General features: G+C 44.9%; 2 protein-coding genes across 6 annotated transcripts in view; one reads left to right on the plus strand and one right to left on the minus strand.

Annotated features, from left to right (window-relative positions):
- Positions 1-1,570: 1,570 nt before the first annotated feature.
- LOC123600469 (transcription initiation factor TFIID subunit 4-like) lies at positions 1,571-17,198 on the minus strand. The gene is made up of 4 exons (XM_045482516.1): positions 17,079-17,198; positions 16,617-16,761; positions 15,504-16,116; positions 1,571-2,957 (listed from the first exon to the last, which is right to left on the minus strand). Exons 1-4 carry the CDS (start codon positions 17,196-17,198, stop codon positions 2,894-2,896), a joined length of 942 nt encoding a protein of 313 aa, XP_045338472.1. The 3' UTR covers positions 1,571-2,893.
- Positions 15,057-20,804, plus strand: part of AMPD3 (adenosine monophosphate deaminase 3) — a 48,938-nt gene continuing 43,190 nt past the window's right edge. The window contains exon 1 of one of the 5 annotated variants that reach the window (XM_045484500.1): positions 15,057-15,192. The gene's annotated coding sequence lies outside the window, so the exon portion shown is untranslated. The other 4 variants (XM_045484498.1, XM_045484501.1, XM_045484497.1 and 1 more) reach the window with 4 other exon arrangements.

Consider the following 20,804-nt stretch of genomic DNA (forward strand, 5'->3'; position numbering starts at 1 on the left):
AGTCTACACATTCAATAAAATCCTTATCAAAATAACACCAGCATTCTTCACAGAACTAGAACAAACAATCCTAAAATTTTTAATGAACCACAAAAGACCCTGAATAGCCAAAGTAATGTTGAAAAAGAAAATCAAAGCTGGAAGCATCACAATTCTGGACTTTAACCTGTATTACAAAACTGTAATCATCAAGACAGTATGGTATTGGCACAAAAGCAGACACATAGATCAATGTAATAGAATAGAGAACCCAGAAATGGACCCACAAATGTATGGCCAAATAAGCTTTGACAAAGCAGGAAGGAGTATTCAATGGAAAAAAGACAGTCTCTTTAGCAAATGGTGCTGGGAGAACTGGACAGCAACATGCAGCAGAAATAAACTGGACCACTTTCTTATACCATACACAAAAATGAATTCAAAATGGATGAAAGACCTAAATGTGGGACAGGAAACCATCAAAATCCTAGAGGAGAAAACAGGCAGCAACCTCTTTGACCTCAGCTGCAGCAACTTCTTACTTGATGTGTCTCCATGTCAAGTGGAGGCAAGGGAAATAAAAACAAAAATGAACTACTGGGACCTCATAAAGATAAAAAGCTTCTGTACAGCAAAGGAAACAATGAACAAAACTAAAAGGCAACTGATGGAATGGGAGAAGATATTTGCAAATGACATCGGATAAAGGGTTAGTATCCAAAACTATAGAGAACTTACCAAACTCAACACCCAAAAACCAAATAATCCAGTGAAGAAATGGGCAGAAGACATGAATAGACACTTTTCCAAAGAAGACATCCAGATGACAAACAAACAAACACATGAAAAGATGCTCAACATCACTCATCATCAGGGAAATACAAATCAAAACGACAATGAGATACTACCTCACACCTGTCAGAATGGCTAATATTAACAACTCAGCAAACAACAGATGTTGGCGAGGATGTGGAGAAAGGGGAACCCTTTTGCACTGTTGGTAGGAATGCAAACTGGTGCAGCCACTCTGGAAAACAGTATGGTGGAGGTTCTTAAAAAATTAAAAATAGAGCTACCCTACAACCCAGCAATTGCACTACTAGGAATTTATCCACCAAAGTATCCAAAAAATGCTGATTCAAAGGGGCACATGAACCCCAATGTTTATAGCAGTGCTATAAACAATAGCCAAATTATACAGAGAGCTCAAATATCCATCAACTGATGAATGGATTAAGAAGATGTGGTATATACATACAATGGACTACTACTTGGTGATGAAAAAGAATGAAATCTTGCCATTTGCAACAACGTGGATGAACTGGAGGGTATTATGCTAACTGACATGAGCCAATCAGAGAAAGACAGACACCATATGATTTCACTCGTATGTGGAGTTTGAGAAACCCAACAGATGAACATAGGGGAAGAGGAGGAAAAATAAGATAAAAACAGAGAGGGAGACAAACCATAAAAGACTCTTAAATACAGAGAACAAACTGAGGGTTTTTGGAAGGGGGTGCTTGGGGGGAGGGTAGGTTAAATGGATGATGGGCATTAAGGAGGGATGAGCACTGCGTATCATATGTAAGAGATGAATCACTGGGTTCTACTGAAGCCAAGAGTGCACTATATGTTAACTAACTTGAAAATAGATTAAAAGAATAAAATTTAAAAAAGAATATATTTGGTTGTTTTGTCAGTAGAAATTAAATGGTATAGACAAAAGCCTGGAATACTGAGGCCAGCAGACTTAGAAAAGCTGACTGCTTCTAGCTCCTAAACAGTAAGAGATGGAAATTTAAAAGACTGCGTGACAAACGCTCAAGATGTTTCAGTTGATTATAGTGAATCATGGAAAATATCTGATTAAATGTGTGTTCCTTTGTTCCAGTCAGCTTCAAGGAAATCACTATCACATTGAAAGAGAGAGCATGGGGGCAAGGAGGCAGAAGATTATGTTTTACAAAAGCAATTGTAAGACTGTATCTTACAAGAAAATTCGAAGACTGTCTTACAAAAGAACACTGAGTAGGAATACTGGCAAATGAAACAGTCTGGGTGCCAATAGATTAGAGTTTACCAATGTTTTGAGGAAACCGTATTGTCAAAGAAACCACAAGCTTGTGTAAAAAGCCTAAGTTCGTTAGTTAAGCCATAAAACAACCTCTGGCAGGAAGTTGCATTGCCCCTAGGAAGAGCAGTCTCCCCAGCTCCCTCTTTATATGTAGCCAAGGAGAATAAGGGTCCAGAAAGAAGCCCTCCAGAGGATGATGCAGAGGATCACAAAGGATAATAATGGTGAGAGAGTCGCTGCTCCAGGCTAGGCAACCCTGATGTCGAAGCATTGGTATTTCAGCATTGTAATACCAGTGTATCTGTGGAATGGTGACTATGGGGGGTCTCTCAGTCTTGCCTTTCTGAAGGGGTGTGCTTATTTGTTTACTGAAGTTATCTTTTGCCTGATCCACTTTGCACATTTGTAGGTTGGCATGGGCATGAGATGGACAACTTGCTTTTTTAGTTCACAGGTCTTCAAGTCTAAGAGAAGTTTTATCTGTTCTTGATGGAGAGGACTATGCAATACAATGGTAGATTGAACCACATTCACAGGCTGGACCCTTTCCCATAGGTTCCTACATCCTTCTGCCAACAGACTGCTGCCTGCCCCACTCCCTACAACTGCTCCAGACATACCCAGATGCATCTGAATCTGGCAGTCCTGGATCTCAGGACACCAGGCTGTCCCACCAGAACCATGGCTCTGTTACAGTTTGGTTAAGTGACAGGTTTGTCCAAGCAGTGACTCCGCAGATTTTCTGAATATCCTCCTTTCTGTTCAGCTGTCAGTGCCGAAGTCATGCAGCCCGATTTGTTAAATGTTTTCTGTCCGGTGGTTGGGATTTCAGGGATTTCACCAATGCAATGGTAGATTGGACTTTGCATTGTCTTCCTTGAGGATCAGTTGAAGGCGTTTTCTTGTGGGAAGAGGGAACAAACAAGTGTTTAATGACCAGAAGAACATACTTTGGTGGAGATTGTTACTGCTCACCATATGGGCTCACCATGGACTCCTCTAAAAAATTTTTTTAATGTTTATTTTTTTGAGAGAGAGGGGGGTAGAGTGGGAGCAGGAGAAGGGCAGAGAGAGAGAGAGAGAGAGAGAGAGAGAGAGAGAATCTGAAGCAGGCTCTAGGCTCCGAGCTGTCAGCACAGAGCCCAACGTGGGGCTCAGACTCACAAACCATGAGATCATGACCCGAGCCGAAGTCGGATGCTTAGCTGACTGAGTCACCCAGGCGCCCCACCATGGACTCCTCTAAATTTCCCAGCTTGCAGTGTTGGTCAGTAATTTTCTCTTCTTAATGTCTTTCCAATATCAAGGTATCAAGTTTTGCAAGCTTTATAAAAATGAGTTTGGATGTTTCTCTTCCTCTATTCTCTGGATGCACTTATTTAGATCAGCATTATTTGTACTTTAAATTTTTGTGAAGCTATTTTGGGCTGTAGTTTTCTCTGTGGGAAGAGTTTTAATTTCAGATTCACTTTCTTTGATATTGGTATTGGTATTTTAAAATTTCTTCTTTTGGTAAATTGTATTCTAGGGAACCTGTATATTTCACTTTAATCTTCCAATTTATTGGCATAAATGTGGGCACATAGAGTGCCAATTTGTTTACATAAATTGTTTATTATATCCTCTCATTATCCTATTAATGTATATAAGATCCATAGTGATATCCCATTTTACTGCTAATTTTTAAAATGTTTTTAATGTTTATTTATTTTTGAGAGAGAGAGTGAGCAAAGGAGTGTGAGTGGGGGGGACAGAGTGGGGGCAGAGGATCTGAAGCAGGCTCTGTGCTGACAGTAGAGAGCCTGATGCGGGGCTTGAACCCACAAAACAGTGAGATCATGACCTGATCCAAAGTTGGATACTTAACCAACTGAGCCACACAGATGCCCCATGATATCCCATTTTAAATATTTGATTTTGGTATCTGTGTTCTCTCTTTGCCTCTTTTTCCCCCCCCCTCTAGATTTTCTTTTTGCTAGGGGGTTATTAATTATATTAATCTGTTAAAGATTAAGATTTTGACTGTTGATTTACTGTTGTGTGTATTTTTAAAAATGATTTCTGCTCCTGTCTTTTTGCCTCTGTTCTCCTTTTTGGGGGGGTTTAATTTGCTGTTCTTTTTCTACCTTTTGAGTTGGAATCTTAGATCATTGGTTTTCAACCTTTCTTATTTTTAAATATAAAAATGTAAAGGTATATCTTTTCTTCTAGGTACTGCTTTAGTAGTGTTTCTGGCCACACCACCTCCCTTCTCCCACACATCAAGTAGTGAGAGACTCCTAATGGTGGAAATGTAGGAGTGAACCTGCTTGAATCTCTGAGTCATTGTTTGGAGGAAAGCCATGCAGGAGAGCTACCTGGCCTGCACTGGCTTGTGATATAAGCAAGAAGTCTAGCTTGATGTGTTTAGCTACTGGGTTTTCTATATGGTTTATTTGTTTGTTTTGTATATGTTTGCTATAGCCTAGCCTATCTTGTCTGATACAGGAGGACTTGTCTTATATCAGTTCCTGTGTTGGTTTGCATGACAGTTTGCTATGATCTCTATTCTTTTATACTCCCAAATATCAATATTATGAGATTATTGTTATAAAACATTTTCACTGAAGATGTGGGGAGATTGTGAAGGGGTATTACAGCACAGAAGACAATCAGAAACAACATTACATGTAATATGCCTTCCCCTCCCTCCCACAGGGAATTTTTCATTGTCTTTGCAGTCTGGCGGTGCCCTGTTGCCAAGATTTGGGGTTCTCTTCTCTGTTTAGACTCTTCTCTCCTGGTTCATATTCTCTCTTCTTCACATACCTTTTATTCCAGAGCACCCCAAACTCTCCAACTTCTACATACAGCTTTTCCTTACTTTGGATAAAACAAAATTCCTGGTCATAGTGTCTTTTCTACTGATCAGAGCACATCCAGAGGTCTGTAGCAGAGAGGTGGCTGTGGGCAGCCTGATGGATGGTCAGAGTAGGGACTCCGAGTGGAGAAGATTTTCCCCCAGGACCTAGAGTTGTATTTTAAAAAGTCTTCTTACTACTTTCTTTATATGTCCACATTTTTGCTTCTTTTATTTCATTTGTTTTATTTTTCACATAGTTGAAATCCTGCTCTGCACCCTCCTTTTATGACTTAATTTTCTATCATGAGTATTTACTATATTCATATGTGATCTTGGTAAACATTATTGTACATTCACATTTTTTTTCCTCTTTAAAAACTCAATGATCAGTCCTAAGGGGTATAAGAAGGACACTCAAATTCCTGAAATCCCAAGCACCAGACAGAAAACATTGAACAAATCGGGCTGCATGACTTCAGCACTGACAGCTGAACAGAAAGGAGGATATTCAGAAAATCTGCGGAGTCACTGCTTGGACAAACCTGTCACTTAACCAAACTGTAACAGAGCCATGGTTCTGGTGGGACAGCCTGGTGTCCTGAGATCCAGGACTGCCAGATTCAGATGCATCTGGGTATGTCTGGAGCAGTTGTAGGGAGTGGGGCAGGCAGCAGTCTGTTGGCAGAAGGATGTAGGAACCCATGGGAAAGGGTCCAGCCTATGAATGTGGTTCACATCGTCCTGGCCCCACCTCAGAGGGAGGGGCTATAATGGAAAGAGGGTAAAAGCATGGCAAGTTCACTGAAATTTCTGTGGGAGTATCAAGCCATCTTCCTTTGTGTTCTCTGCAACAGTGGCCCACAGAGGACAGGGAAGGGATGGTGGAAAGATCTTCCCTCCCTCCTCCCCAGTGGTGGATAACCCTGGAAACAGATTGGACACAGTTGCCTGAGTAACTGAACCGGGCAGCTGAACCAAACTATGTTTGTCTGGAAAAGGAGGGTCTAAAGAGTTGCCATAAGAACTGGCCATGACTTCAGTGTTAGCCTGATCGAGTACCAGTCACCAGCTAACCAAAATGCAAGAGAGGTCAGAGGGCCAAAGTGGTAACTCAGCACTGTTTCCAGATCCTTGGTTTCAGAGCAGAGCCTACAGGGGCAGGTGGGCTCAGCCAGGTGTCTGCAGCCATCAGGTTCATAGGAAGGCCTTCAGGCCAGGTTAGAGACAGGAAAACCCTATGCTGAAGAGTAACCCCTACATAGGGGCTTAGTGAGGGGTCTGCATACATAGATAAGGCTGTGAGGAAGAGGACTGGCAGGACTAAAGAAGTTGACCTTGTAATGAGACAATTAAGATCACCGAGAGTCTGGCTTTATTGGAAGCCTGCCATGTAAATAGTGCGGCTGCTCTTTCAACTTGCCCTTTCAGGCCCAGGAAGATAACACCTTGATGTTATGAGTCCTTGAATGTTGTACAAATCCTCATATCTTCATACACCTCATATCTTCATAAATTGCCCTTATATTAAATTATCTGTTATATCAATTATCTCGATATGAATATACCATCCGTTTGCTGCTAGGACATTACCAACACAGTGCTATTCTGTTGATGGCTCTGGGGAAGCCCCTGGGACCCTGGCTCTCAGCAACCTGCTCTGGAGATAGAGGATGAGGATGAGGTTTAAATGGTGGATCCCTGAAGGGAGGTGTGTGAGGAAGGCACAACAGGTAAGGACAGAGATTGTGATTTCATCGTCCTACTTCAGAGGTCCCTGGTGGGAATGGAATCTGGCCATGCATTTAGGCCTGAAATGTTGGCATGGATAGAGATTAGATAGATCTGATTCCATGCAGGGTGGGGTGGCTCTACTAGGAGGCAGAAAGGGTAAATAAAGACCATAGCCCAGGACCATGAATCACCCAGATCTAATTCCACTTGCTCTGTGGAGCAGAATCAGGAGGGCAGACTCAGGGAGGATAAGTATTAAGTTTTGAGCCCATGAGGAAGGAGTAGGGTGCATACCTGGTCGGAGTGCCTGCACAGGGTCTAACACCAGTGAGCCCCTCTACAAATTTGGTGGAAGAAATGAATATGCTTACAAAACAGCATAGGGAGGACATTCTTCTCCACTAACTTTCAGAATATACTCACATGGAAGGAATGTTTGAGAGAGGCAGTACTGGAATTATTCAGAAAACACAAAGAGTTGGGGAGGGTGAGCATGAGGAATTTTATAACAGGTTTGTTATAAATTTAATAAATACTGGAAAAGTGACAGGGGTTAGGAAAGTTGATTAAACAAAACACCACCCTAGAACACTAAATCTGGTTTTATTTACCCAGGTCATGTGGTACTTCCCTTAGTAAACTAAGGAATTTATAGACATTGGAAATTGAGTTTTTACTGTGTAAATTTAGAATGTGCAATCATGAATACAGGACAGAAATAAAGTGGAGGGGAAATGGCTTAGGTTGTTCCCCTAAATTCTCTAGGGCCTTTGCACATGCTGTTTCCAATGTCTGGAAACTTCTTCTCCTTCCTCATACCTGGAAGAAGGTCAGGTTTTCTTGTTATGCTCTGATATAACTCTTGTACTGTTCCTTCACAGATAGTATAAGCATGTAAGTCGTGCTTTCATGTGGTCATTTGATCAATGTTCTGTCTTGCTTCTTAGCTGATAACCTCCATGAAGGCAAGGGCTGTGTTCTGATCACCATTGTTTCTCTAAAACCCAGTGCCTGACACCTGCCAGATGCTCAACAGGTATTTCATAGGTGACTGCCTGAAGAACTTTTAAAGCACGCCATGTTAAGACTGGCTTCCCAAGGAAGAGGAAGTGAAGCATAACATAATTCTGGTAACCTTGGGCCTATATTTCCTGCATTTCTCTGTGTAAAGACATTCTTCTGACACCACACTAATGGAGTGGGAGCATGAAACACCAGCATGGTAACTGCTGACATCAATTCTTGATAAGGAAGGGTAGTGAAGACTTTAATCAGGTAGAATCCTGCCCTCATAGCATGAGAGAAAAATAACTCCTTTGATTCCCCCAAAATTGCCAAAAGGATCTCACTTAACTCAGAGGTCTTGGATCTTGGAGTGACTCCTACAACTATGCAAATATCGTGGTGCACAGAGATTGATCTGGAGAAGTTCTGAGGTGGTGAGGATATCTAACTGCGCTGTGTTGATATTTTTCTCTGCTTTCTTTGATGTGAGGTTTTAAGCCTGTTATAATCAAGTTAAGCATGAAAATCAATGGCAGTTGTATTTGGAAAGGAAGGCTATGCCTTGGCAGAGTTATATATGAGAAAAGAAATACCAATGTCATTGGTCAGTGATGCTACAGGGTTGCTCAGTGTGGTCAATGGGGGATAAGTGGAAGTGTGATATGGTGGCTTCATTAAAAGATATTTGCTACATACCCTCTGACTTTTAGTTTTCATTCCTTCCATTTCCTTCCTTCCTTCCTTCCTTCCTTCCTTCCTTCCTTCCTTCCTTCCTCCCTTCATTCCTTCTTTCCTTCCTTCTTCCTTCCTTCCTTCCATTCAGAACATTCAACATGAGATCTACTGTCTTAACAGATTTTTAAGTCTACACCACAGTATTGTTATCTATAGGCATCATGTTGAACAGCAAGATCTCTAGAGTTCTTCTATCATGCATAACTGAAATTTTATACATGTTGATTAGCAACTTCCCATTTCCTCCTCCCCCAGCCCCTGGCAACCACCATTATATTCTTTGCTTCTATGAGTTTGACTATTTTAGATAACTCTTATAAGTGGAATTATGAAGCATTTGTCCTTCTGTGACTGGCTTATTTTAGCATAATTCCCTAAGATTCATTCATTTTGCCACATATTGCAGAATTTCCTTAATTTTAAAGGCTGAATAACATTCCAGGCTATATATATTTCACATCTTCTTTATCCATTCATTCATCAATGGGCATTTAGGTTTTACCCACATGTTGGCTATTATGAATACTGCTGCAATGAACATGGGAGTGCCAATATCTCTTGAGATCCTGATTTCAATTATTTTGGATAAATATGCAGAAGTGAGATTGTTGGATCATATGGCAATACAACTCAATAGCAAAAAAAAAAAAAAAAAAAACCCAAAAACCAACAAAACCCTAATAACCTGATTTTAAAAAGGGCTAAAGACTTGAATAGACATTTCTCCAAAGAAGAGAATGTTTAGGTCTCTTGTAATCAAGTTAATTGTAGCATTGTTGTCAAAGGTCAACAGGTGTATGAAGATGTTCAACATCACTAATCATCAGGGAAATACAAATCAAAATCACAATATCAACTTACACATGTCAGGATGGCTAGTCTCAAGAAAACAAAAGACAACAAGGGTTGGTGGGGATGTGGAGAAGTTAAAACCCTTGCGCACTGTTGTGGGAATGCAAAATGATGCACCACTATGGAAAACATTATGAAGGTTGATCAAAAACTAAAAATAGAATTACCATATGATCTTTCCTCATTTATTGCTCCATGAAACATGTATGTAATGGCTGAAGATCTAGCTATAGGCTCTTAGCAAAGGAAGGGGGATGGTTAATTCCCACAAGGATGAGGGCTACACTTGAGGGATGGTAGGGTGGTGGCTGGAAGAAGTCCAAGGATTTGTGAAGTGTCCATAATTCCCAACTCTGAGCTATTTAGTGAAAGAAAGAAATTTTATTTATCTCATTGCTAGTTTAGGAATCTGTTACCCTTACCCTCAGCTGAACCTAATTCCAATTAATTTGAGAATACTAAATTATTGGTAAGCCACAAGCTTTGGCTATGTTTATTTAGAAAGGATTTGAGCTTTGCCATAGGTCATGGGAATTGATTGGCTCAAATGGGGATTATCTGGAATGTGATGCAGACATGAAATATGCAGATGGACCAGTGACTGGGGCTTACCTTTTGGGAACAGTTGACAGATAATAGATACTAGTGACATGCAAGTGGTTTACTTCTCTTTCTCAAAGGCTCAGTCTTTAGAAAAATCATGAGCGATGGGAACTTCTGTCCACCTTGAGCTGTTTGGGGCTTATCCAGCCTTCTCTCCAAGATTTCTGAAGATTCCTGGGAGGAACTTCTGTGTCATAGTAACCTTTGGGTACTCTTTCCTCTTTTTTTTTTTCTGGGAACTGCTCTTCCTTTTTTTTCCTGGGTCCTTTCAGCATGGAACATGACTCTTCTTTCTTTGGTCCCTCAGACCATCTTTTAAACCACTTTTCCTGAAGGTTTATGGATACTTGGATAGCTGATAAAGAGCCATTTTCCCTGTTCGCACTTAATGATGCAGAGAAACAGTGGAGCTGTGAAGTAACAGGTTTTTAAAAATTCAATTTTTGGGGCGCCTGGGTGGCGCAGTCGGTTAAGCATCCGACTTCAGCCAGGTCGCGATCTCGCGGTCCGTGAGTTCGAGCCCCGCGTCGGGCTCTGGGCTGATGGCTCAGAGCCTGGAGCCTGTTTCCGATTCTGTGTCTCCCTCTCTCTCTGCCCCTCCCCCGTTCATGCTCTGTCTCTCTCTGTCCCAAAAATAAATATAAAAACGTTGAAAAAAAATTCAATTTTTGATATTTTTTGTTCTTTCAACAATTTTTTTATTGTAGTAAAACATATAGAACATAATACTTGCCATTTTAACGTGTACAATTTTACATGCACATTTTACATGTACAGTTCAGTGGCATTAATTATGTTCACAATGTTGTGAAGCCATCACAATTTTTAATATATTGATTTTCCAAATCAAATTCTTATGCAGAGTCATCCTCCCTCAGCCAGAGGTGTTATTATCCTTAGTGAGATCAGAGTTAGGCTCATTCAAATAACAGGAATTCAGGAACTGGAAAAATCCCTATGCATCCCTCTGATACAATGTAAGCTGTTCCCATTTCTCCAGATGTCCCTGGTAGAACCCACTGAGCTGAGGATGGATTGGGTGTTGATGGTACAGTCGGGAGTCTAATACTCAACTGGGAAGCAGATACTGAGGGATAGGACAGCTATATACTCTTGCCCTGGCTCAGCCTTTAACCCTATCACTCACTGAATGGTTGGGCAGGCAGTTCTGAACTAACAGGGATCAGGAAGAGGACAACCTGGGTTGGAGGAATGATAGAAGCTTCAGCCAGGAGGGATCTTGGGAATGAGTATGACCTAAGGGGAACGTGTGTGTGTGTGTGTGTGTGTGTGTGTGTGTGTGTGTGTATGTGTGTGCTATGCAATGGGGTTGCATATCTGGGAGATGGAAATCACAGCCTCATCTGTGAGCTCTACTCTGCCCACCACCTTCTCCCCCCTCCCAATTCTAGAGGGCCATAGTCATGCTAGAATTTGACATCTGAATTTCAAGTTATAAAATATGAAGGGAGTTGAAGGCAGATGATTTGGGGAGTTCAGACAATGGGTTGAATGAGCAAGGCTGTCTGAAGCTGTGACTTCCATTGTACAAGTCCAGCTGCACAGTCTCGCAAGAATGGTGTAATGACTGATGGTGGAGTTTTGGAGAGTATGAAAGACACACAGACATGGGGATGAGCTAGTGGTAAACTGGAGAAATAGCCTAGAGTAATCTTGTGCAGAGTCCTAGAGGAAAGGTAGAGACAACAGGCCATTCTTAGATGGGGAAAGGGACTGCTAATTGCTAAACTTCAAGTTAACTACAGAGACCATGTGCCTATGAGCACACGGGCATGTCCCGGGGAGTGTCACCCTCCTGCCTACTGAAAGAGAGAGTGTTCTGTGCTCATATGCTGCTGGCCCAAGGTTCAAATACTCACTCACTGACCCTCCTGCACTATGCAGACAGGAATGACTGAGGTGCTTTGAGCCCAAGGTCTCTAGCCACCCCAAGACTCAATGCAGTCCTACTCCTCAGCTCTCCCCTCTTCCTCTGCTTCCTGTCACAACAGCGTCATTTCTGGCCCCAAGTGCATCTGCTGTGGGTCTAGGTCCCAGCTCTAATTCACACTAATTTTCAAATTACTCAGGGTCGTCTCCCTCCTTTCTAGAAACCCATTTCAGAAAGAAGGAAACAGCTATTAACTGTAAGGGCACTTTTCTGCCCACTGCCCATCTCCAGCTTGCTGAGGGCTGATTGATGACCTGAGACATAAATTCCTGGGGGAAGGATTTGAACCTCAAATTGGAGTGAGAGGCAGGTGGGGGGGAAGGTGTCCTCCCATTATGCCACAGCATCGGCAGGGGCCACAATGCCCTTCCGTGTCCAGAGCCAGGAGCACTGCCCTGGGCAATCTTCTTCCAGCCACCATGTACTCTTCCGAGAGACCTATTTCTGCCTGTTGTCAGACCATATGCCATGATTTCAGTCTACTCAATTAGTAGAAGGCTCTAGGGCATTTTGGTTTGAAAACTAGATGTATTTGATGAGGTTCTGCTAAAGCACTCAGAAGCAGAGCCCCTTTCTTATTGTCTCCTGGGAGGAAGATTTTGGCTTCTATAGCCCTGGAGACTGTAAAAGGAGAAAGAGAAGTTGGGTATTTGGAGGCTGCCATACCCATCTTGGATGTATGTGTCCAATGTCACCCAGAGGAGAGCATTAGTGGGGTTGGAGGGTGGAGTAAAGATCCCAAACACTTCTGGGCTGCCAGAAATGTTCAAATAACACCCACACCCAGTGGTATTAGGAGTCAGAGCACTGCTGGAGGTAACCCACAGCTCTGATCCCAGTGCTCTCCAGGATGTTCAAGTCTGAATGACTGGAGCATGGGGCAGATGAGAGGAGAGGACTCAGGATGTCTGCCACTGGTGGCGAAAGCATGGAGAAGAGGCTGGTTGATGCTGCTGGGGGTGTCTGGAGGTTGGCTATATGGTTGGATGCAAGTTGCAGACATGTTTCCCTTTACATCTTTGCCATAATTTTCAACGATGGCATTCATAAAGAAATGCTTCTTGTGACCTACTAAAGGAGAGACATTGTTTACAATGTGAATGGCTTATAACATGCTGCAGTTTTTATGTGTAAAAGTAACCACTGATGGAATGGCTGCCCTGACTGGAATACAAAACTGGGAGTTGGGAGCAGGGAGGGGTGAAACTCATTAATTGTATCATTCATTTACAAATTATAATTTCTTTATTGTAATTGAAGTTAGAAGAGCACAAAACACTATATGATGCCCATAGTATGACTGATTTGAAAAAAAGTCTTAAAATACAGTAGAATCTTTACAATACTTTGTAATGAAATGTGGAATGAGACTGTGAAATCTTTGCTTACTGATTATCTCAAGGCAGAGAATTTAAAAGCTGTGGAATTTAAAGATGAGTTTAACAAAAGGACAAGTATTCCAAATTTGCTGACCTCTGATGTGCTGGCTTGTGATTGTCACAGATGCCTGCATACATACGTGCACGTGCGCGCGCACACACACACACACACACACACACACGCACACATACAATGTATCCCTTCACATAAAGGTGATATTTTCCCAATGAATATAATTGTGTTTTAAAAGAACCATGTTAAAGGGAAAGACTTTTGAAAACTGATGTTTGGAACTGTTTCCATTTTCATGTGATTTTAATGCCAAAATGAAATGTCATTGTCATGTATATGGACTGTGCTAACCATAGTCTTCAAAATTAAGAAATACAATTTTAAATACATTTTATAATCTTCCAGATGAAGAGTTGTTAAAAATATTCACACAAATAACTGATGACAACATCATAGAGAATGTGGGCTTCATGGAGAAAGAAGAATCTTCTGGTGGAATTTCACATTTGCGAAATTGGTAGATGGGATTTAAACAGAGAATTGTGATTTAGTAAGTGTAGTCAAAGAATTTTTCTATTTGGGTCTATTTATCTTTGTGAGATATCTTTTTGGCGGGGGGCAACAACAACCATTAGGACTAAGTATTGACACTAACTGAACTTAAAAAGCATACTTTGTAGTCTCATAAAATACTAAACTAAGATTTATTAAAACCATTTTTAATCCTGTTACTCTCCCTAAACAGGTTTTTGCAAATAACTTTATTTAAAAAATTTTAATGCTTATTTATATTGAGAGATTGTGCAAGCAGGGGAGGGGGGGGAGAGAGAGACAGAGAGACAGACGGACAGAGAGAGAGAGAGAGAGAGAGAGAGAGAGAGAGAAAATCCAAAGCAGACTCCACAGTGCTGGCGCAGAACTCCACTCATGCTTTAACTCACCAACCGTGAGACCATGACCTGAGCTGATATCAAGAGTCAGACATTTAATCAACTGAGCCACCCAGGCACCCCACAAATAACTTTAAAGTGAAAGGAAAAAGATATATTTCACCATTTATTAAAAATTAAGTATCTTTGGGGCACCTGGGGGCACAGTCCTTTAAGCATCCAACTTGGGCTCAGGTCGTGATCTCATGGTTCCTGAGTTGAAGCCCCCACCCCTCCCCCCACCCCTCATCGTAGGTCTCTGTGCTGACAGCATTGAATGCTTGGGATCTTCTGTCTCCCTCTTTCTGTGCCCCTTCCCCACTCATGCTTTCTCCCTTTCTGTCTCAAAAATAAATAAACTTTATGTTTAAAAAATGAAGTATCTTCATCTTTACCACATCCTTTGGCAGTTTTAGGTGTGCTTTATAATACATAATATATTAATACAGTTGCATGTTTGTATCATTTATAAATAAGTAAATTGTAAATATCAGGCTGCCAGTTAGAAGGAATAAAACCTGGTACTTAGATGAGGCAGCCATGTGACAACAGTTGGCACAGTGAGGACACAGTGGGTGCTCACTAATGACTAGTTCCATTTCCTCCTTTGGTGACAAATTTGATGTGCCAGATGAAAAGGAGAAAGAGTCAAGGATGGCCCCCGCAGTACAGCCTGGGGAATGGGAGGTGGTGCTATCACAGGAAACACGGGAGCAGAGGCAGGTTTTGGCATGTTCTTGGGAGGAAATTAGGAGTTTGAGTTTGGGCCTACAAACCTCTAGTGGAGATGGACCCCAGGAAACTGATGTGCTATCCGCAGTTCTAGGACTTCCTGGGCTGGAGATGAGGTTCAAAAGTCGTTAGCAGTCGGGAGGTTGTTAAAACCGGAGGACTGGATGGGCCCGCAGAAGGACAGAGGAGACAGGCAGCTGTGGGACCGGGGGGGGGGGGGGGGGGGGGGGGGAGACACCACAAGGAAAAGCCAAGCCTTGGAGGCCAAGAAGCTGCAGTCACCAAGCTAAGTAGAAAATTTGGAGAGAAAGCGGCAAGCGCCAACTCTGGAAACTTTTGTACGCCTAGCGCTCCAGGGAGGAAGGTGTGGTCAGCAGGTTCAAATGCAGGGGAGGGGGGAAGAAGGGGCTACACGGCACCCATTGGATTTAGCAACTAGGAGGTCGGTCGGGACTTGGAAGGGCGGGTGTGTAAGCTGGAGAGTGTTGGCGGAGTATGTGAGTGTGTGTATGTGCGTACGTGTGTGTGTGTGTGTGTGTGCGCGCGTGTATGTGTGCGCGTGCTGGGAGGGGCAGGAAGGTGATCAAGGGACCAGACGGAAAGCCGATGCTTTCAGGTCCGCTCAGCTACAGGGAGTAAGTCACCTGTCTGGGGGCCGTGGCCCCAGACTCTTACCTTGAGAAGCGTCCTGGCCGGGGAGGAGGTTCGGGCGAGTCCGAACACTGCGGGGAGCGCTCTCGGGGCCCGGCGGGTGGCAGGGGAGGCGAGGTCGGAGGAGCCCGGCTGGAGACTGACCCCGGGCTGCGGCGGGCGCGTTTCCGGCCGGCGGACAGGGCGGCCGCCGCGCCCCTGGCGCTCTCAAGTTTCCTGTTGGCAGCGCCAACCCGGCGCCTCAGGTAGCGGCAGGCAGGCCTGGTTGGCAGGCGGCGGGCAGGCGGACCTGCGCGGTGGCGGCGGCTCGCCCCTTGCCTCTCTGCTGCCCGCTCGTCGCCTCTCCGCTCCGCGCCCAGGTAGGGCACCGGCTGGGGCGGCGCGCGGCTGGCGGGTTTCTTCCGCGAGGAGGCGGCTCTCCTTCTCCCGCCCGGCCGGCGCGGGGCCTCGGAGGTACGGCAGCGCGGGCGCTTGAGCTCCGCGGCGCCGCGGCCGCAGAACGCTCGGTCCACACCCCTGCCGCAGGGCTGCACCGCGGGCTCCCGGTGAGCAGGCGGGGGGCGCGGCCTGGCCCCGGCCCGGCCCCAGCCCGCTGCGGTGCCGGGCAGCCCCTCCGCGGCGCTCGCCGTGTGCCCTGCTCAGTGCCGCCACCTGCGCTCCAGCCCTGCGGGCCGCCCCCTGCGGGCCCACGGCAGGGCCCTGGCACCCGAACCGGATGAGTGCGCGCGATGCTGCGCTGCTGACCTTGGGCCCAAGGCCCCTGCTGCCCAGGACGCGAGTCGGAGTGCCCCGAGGTCGGAATCTCGGCTCTGGGCTTCCCAGCCTACTCTGGCGACGGCGCTGACCCCGGACTCAGCCCTGCCTGGGTTCTTGCCTGTATTCCTGCCTCTCTCTCTGCAGTGGCCTGGGCGCCAGAGACCTCAGGTGAGCCAGCCTCATCTCAGCTCCCTGGCGGCCTACATTTGATTCGCAAGGTTTAGAGAAATTAAGGGACATGCCGCCACTTAAGCTCCCGGACAAGTTTCTAGGTGCTTGAGGACTGGCCAGATGCCCACTGCTGGGGTGGACTTCCACCTAAAGGCAGGGGAATGGACAGAATGGCAGGGTGATGGGTTCAGTTGAGGCCTTCATCCTTACCTCTTTTGGCTGTCTCCCACCATGGGACATGTACTGGCCTCTGAAAGTCTGCTTTCTGCCCTTGCACTTCCTGGTAGCTGCTTTGCCAGTGGAGCTCCCAGGCTCTTCTTGGCTGGCAGAGGCCTCTGGGGTGAGTTTCGAGGGACTGTGGAATAGAAGAGGCTTGCTAACTACAGTGTCATTTCCCCAAATTTTTAGGTCTCTGTGTGTATCTGGAAGCTTGGGGGTGACAAATTAGCAAAGAAGCCAGGTGAAAGCTGCGAGGAAGGAATTTTAGCGTGGTCCTGAGCCCATGTTGGCTATCCCCCTTGACGTGGTGGCTAACAATTGGCCAGCTTCAGAGAAGAGCTGTCAGCAGCTGGAGCTCTCATGGGAGAAATTCCTCCCCTGGCTGTGAAGCATCAATGCTGAGTGGTAGTTGAGCTACTGAGCCAGTCAGACAGAGCCCCTATCAGCTCTCACCTCTCCAAGTGTTGACAGCAGGTTTGGAGTAATGAGCTTGGCCTGGTTATAATTCTGCATGAAACTCTGAGGGTCTGGCTTGCTGTGAAGATGATGGTACCCCGCTGCCCTAAGAATCATGGAGTTTGCATCAATGGGTTGCTAGGAGACTCTTGGACCTCTTAGCCCCTTCCTCAGCATACCCTCAATCCTTCTGAGATCCTAGATAAGGGATGAGTAGCTTTCAGCTAGGTCAAAAAGTTCTTTTAGAGATGAGGCCTAGTTTTCTTGTCCTTACACTTGGCGCATCACTCTTCAAATGGCCTCAAAATCAATCCCAGATATTGAAAATATCATGGGCAGATAAAATATAGCCTTAGGATTAAGCAAGGAGATACCTATACTCTCCTAAAGCTACTCATGGCCGTCCTGGTTCTTTCCTTGAATATATTAATCTCTTAGATCTTCTGAGTGCTGGCTGTGTATCAAGGAGAGCAGACCATATCTTTGGGCTTTGATATACAAGGGGCTAAGGCATAGGAAGATGGGCTCATGGCTGGAGCACTAGCCATACAAAGTCAGCAAGAAGTATCAATCCTAGAGGAGGAAGCTATTTCTCCTGATCTGGTTTCACATTTAAATGTGGTTTCCTTCTCATTGCTCCCAAATAGGAGCTTGAGAGAGTGCCTGGCACACAACAGTGCTCAATAAATAATGTTGAATAAAAGGACTCAGTGTCTGGATGAAACTTCATGTTTTGTTTTCCCAGTTGGACTCTGTCTTGTACCGGATACCATGATGATGATGATGTTGATAAATAACTTTATGATATAAAGCACATACTATGTGCCAGGCACTATTCTAAGCGTATTTACATATGCTAACTAAGTTATTCTAGCGTATTTACGTATGCTAACTAAGTTAATTGCCATGACAACCTATGAGGTTGGTGCTCATAGGGAATAAAACTAAGCCAGAGAAATTGAGTAACTTGCTCAAGGTCATGCAATTAAGTTGTGGAACAGGATTCAAACCCTAGGTAGTCTGGCTTGAGTCCATATACTTAACCATATACTGTACTGACTCTTGACATCCCCATAGATGGATTAATCACTTAGCTTATTCACTCATTCATTATTTTATGCATGCATTCATTCATTCAAGGAATATTTATTTTTTTAAACTTTTTTTTTTTTCAATGTTTATTTATTTTTGGGACAGAGAGAGACAGAGCATGAACGGGGGAGGGGCAGAGAGAGAGGGAGACACAGAATCGGAAACAGGCTCCAGGCTCCGAGCCATCAGCCCAGAGCCCGACGCGGGGCTCGAACTCACGGACCGCGAGATCGTGACCTGGCTGAAGTCGGACGCTTAACCGACTGCACCACCCAGGCGCCCCACAAGGAATATTTATTGATACCCACTATATTCTAGGCATGGGGATACAATAGTGAATGAGATGAACAAGATCTGTCATGGAACTGATTTTTAGCAGGTGGAACCCTTTTGTCCAACTGCCGTGTGAGTCATGCACACCTCAGGAAGACAAAGAAGGAAAATCAACTCCTATCAGAAAGCTCAAAGCATCATTTCAGAAAAAGGGAGAGTAATATATTCCTTGGTGAGACATAATTTGATTCTAGCCTTTCCTGTCTTGGAGTTTGTGAGGGGCACTTAAGTGATAAAAGTGATGCAGTCTGGTCTCCTGGGAAGGAGATACAGGCCCTGGGCCCGGTTGTCATAGATTGTCTTAATTTTTATTCAAAAAGGAAATAAGTCTTTGAGCTTGAGACCAGTATTCCTTAGTCCAGGGAGACTTCTGGGCCACAAGGAGCAGTGACATATTAAGCTCAAGATGGATTTGTGAGGTAATGAGCAAAGTTTGCCCTCCCAAGACAAGCCACATTTTCCTTGTAAACTGCCACTGTTCTGGAGGGTCCTCTATCTCTTTGGCACTAGCAGGACCCTTGGCCATTGTCCCCACCTACGTTACCTTCGCTGGGCTGCTGCCCGTCTCTGTCCAGACCTAATGGAGTGAGTCTCACACCCCTACCTGGGCCTCAGGAAGGCAGTTTTCTCTATGTTGGAAAATGAAGGCTCAAAGTGGAAGGCATTTTCCAAAGCCTATGCCACGGATATTAATAGGTGTTTTTTCCTATGGTGGTTATGGTCAGAGGGTCAAATAGGTGTGTTGGGCTAAACAAAGTCAAACAGCTTTCTTTGCTATGGGACTCTCTGCTAGTAGAGATTGTGCATGAATCCCCGTAAGGGATTATTGTGTGCAGCATTTTCCAAGCCTTCTGTCCTTTTTTTTTTTTTAATTGTTTTTAATGTTTATTTGTTTTTGCGAGAGAGAGACAGAGCATGAGTGGGAGAGGGGCATCAAGAGAGAGAGAGAGAGAGAGAGAGAGAGAGAGAAGAGACACAGAATCTGAAGCAGGCTCCAGGCTCCGAGCTATCAGCACAGAGCCGGACGTGGGGCTCAAACCCACAAACCATGAGATCATGACCTGAGCTGAAGGCAGATGCTTAACCGACTCAGCCACCCAGGCACCCCATCTTCTGTCCTTTTATGTTCTATAGACTACACTTTGGAAAATGCTTGTTTAGACTGAGGCTATCTATGGTCTGGTTACAGGTGCAGAATAGAATTCCCTGAACTGGATCCAGGTAGGTTCTCAGATGCATGGGCTAGGATGCTCCCACTACAGCCCCAATTGAACCTCCTCCTCCCCCAAAAGGAAGGAATCACTTGCCCCACCTCCCCTCTGACAGAGCAGTACTAAGGGCTTGGACCTTTTCCCCCTATGCTTTAAGTTCATTCAATTATTTAATGAATAAATATCCCCCTCCCCCTAGGTTGCTTGTAGCTTGCTGATCGCAGTGTTTATGAAACAGCTGTGAGGACAGGTGGGTCATAATCTCTGGGTAGCTAAAGCCCAGCAACAGCCCGAGGATCATGTGTCAACCCTGTAATCCTGCTCTGCACACACAGGAATCATTATGTGGGCTTAGGAAGGCACAATCTCACAATTGGACATGAGGAGGTGACTCAGGCCCAAGTCAGGGCTGGAGCTAGCCTCCTGGTAAACAACTGACCCATCCTTTCTGGGCTCTTGTCCCCAGGATTTCAACAGCACCACAGAAATAGCCATTTTGCTCACGGTTATTTCCCAGACCCGTACCATTTGTCTAAGTCACTGTGTGGGTTCTGAGGCTTGCCTTTAGAGAACTGATCCTGTGGGTCACTTGAGGCAGCTCCACCATTCCCAGGGAGAGCAGCAGCTGCTGGTGGCAGGGTGGCCGAGTGCAGCCAGTGCCCAGGAGGCTAGTCAGAGCTGGAGGCCCTCGTGGGAGCAGACAGCGGCAGTAAGAGGGGAGGACGGGGCAGGTGGGCTCAGGGGGGTCAAGAGGGACATGCTTCTTTTCCGTGTGTGTGTGTGTGTGTGTGTGTGCACGTGCACACATGTGCTCATGTACTTGGGATCTGGTAGAGCCTGTCCAGGCTGCCCAGTCACCTGTGATGTCAGATTCCTTCAGGGAAGAAAGGAAGGAGTGGGACAAGGCATGGCAGATTTTCATCCTAGCCTGCTCCTGTACTAAGGGTCTCCTCTCCTAGAGTCACTGTCCCTTTCCTGGGAAAGGAGGGAGCTGTTCAAAGCCCTTGCTCTTTTAGAGGAGGAGGGAGAGGAGGAGCTCTATTGATAACTGGGCTCAGCGCCACTCCTGTCAGTGCTGGGGTGCCTT

This window comes from Leopardus geoffroyi, chromosome D1, assembly GCF_018350155.1.
Source record: "Leopardus geoffroyi isolate Oge1 chromosome D1, O.geoffroyi_Oge1_pat1.0, whole genome shotgun sequence".
Classification (NCBI taxonomy): Eukaryota; Metazoa; Chordata; class Mammalia; order Carnivora; family Felidae; genus Leopardus; species Leopardus geoffroyi.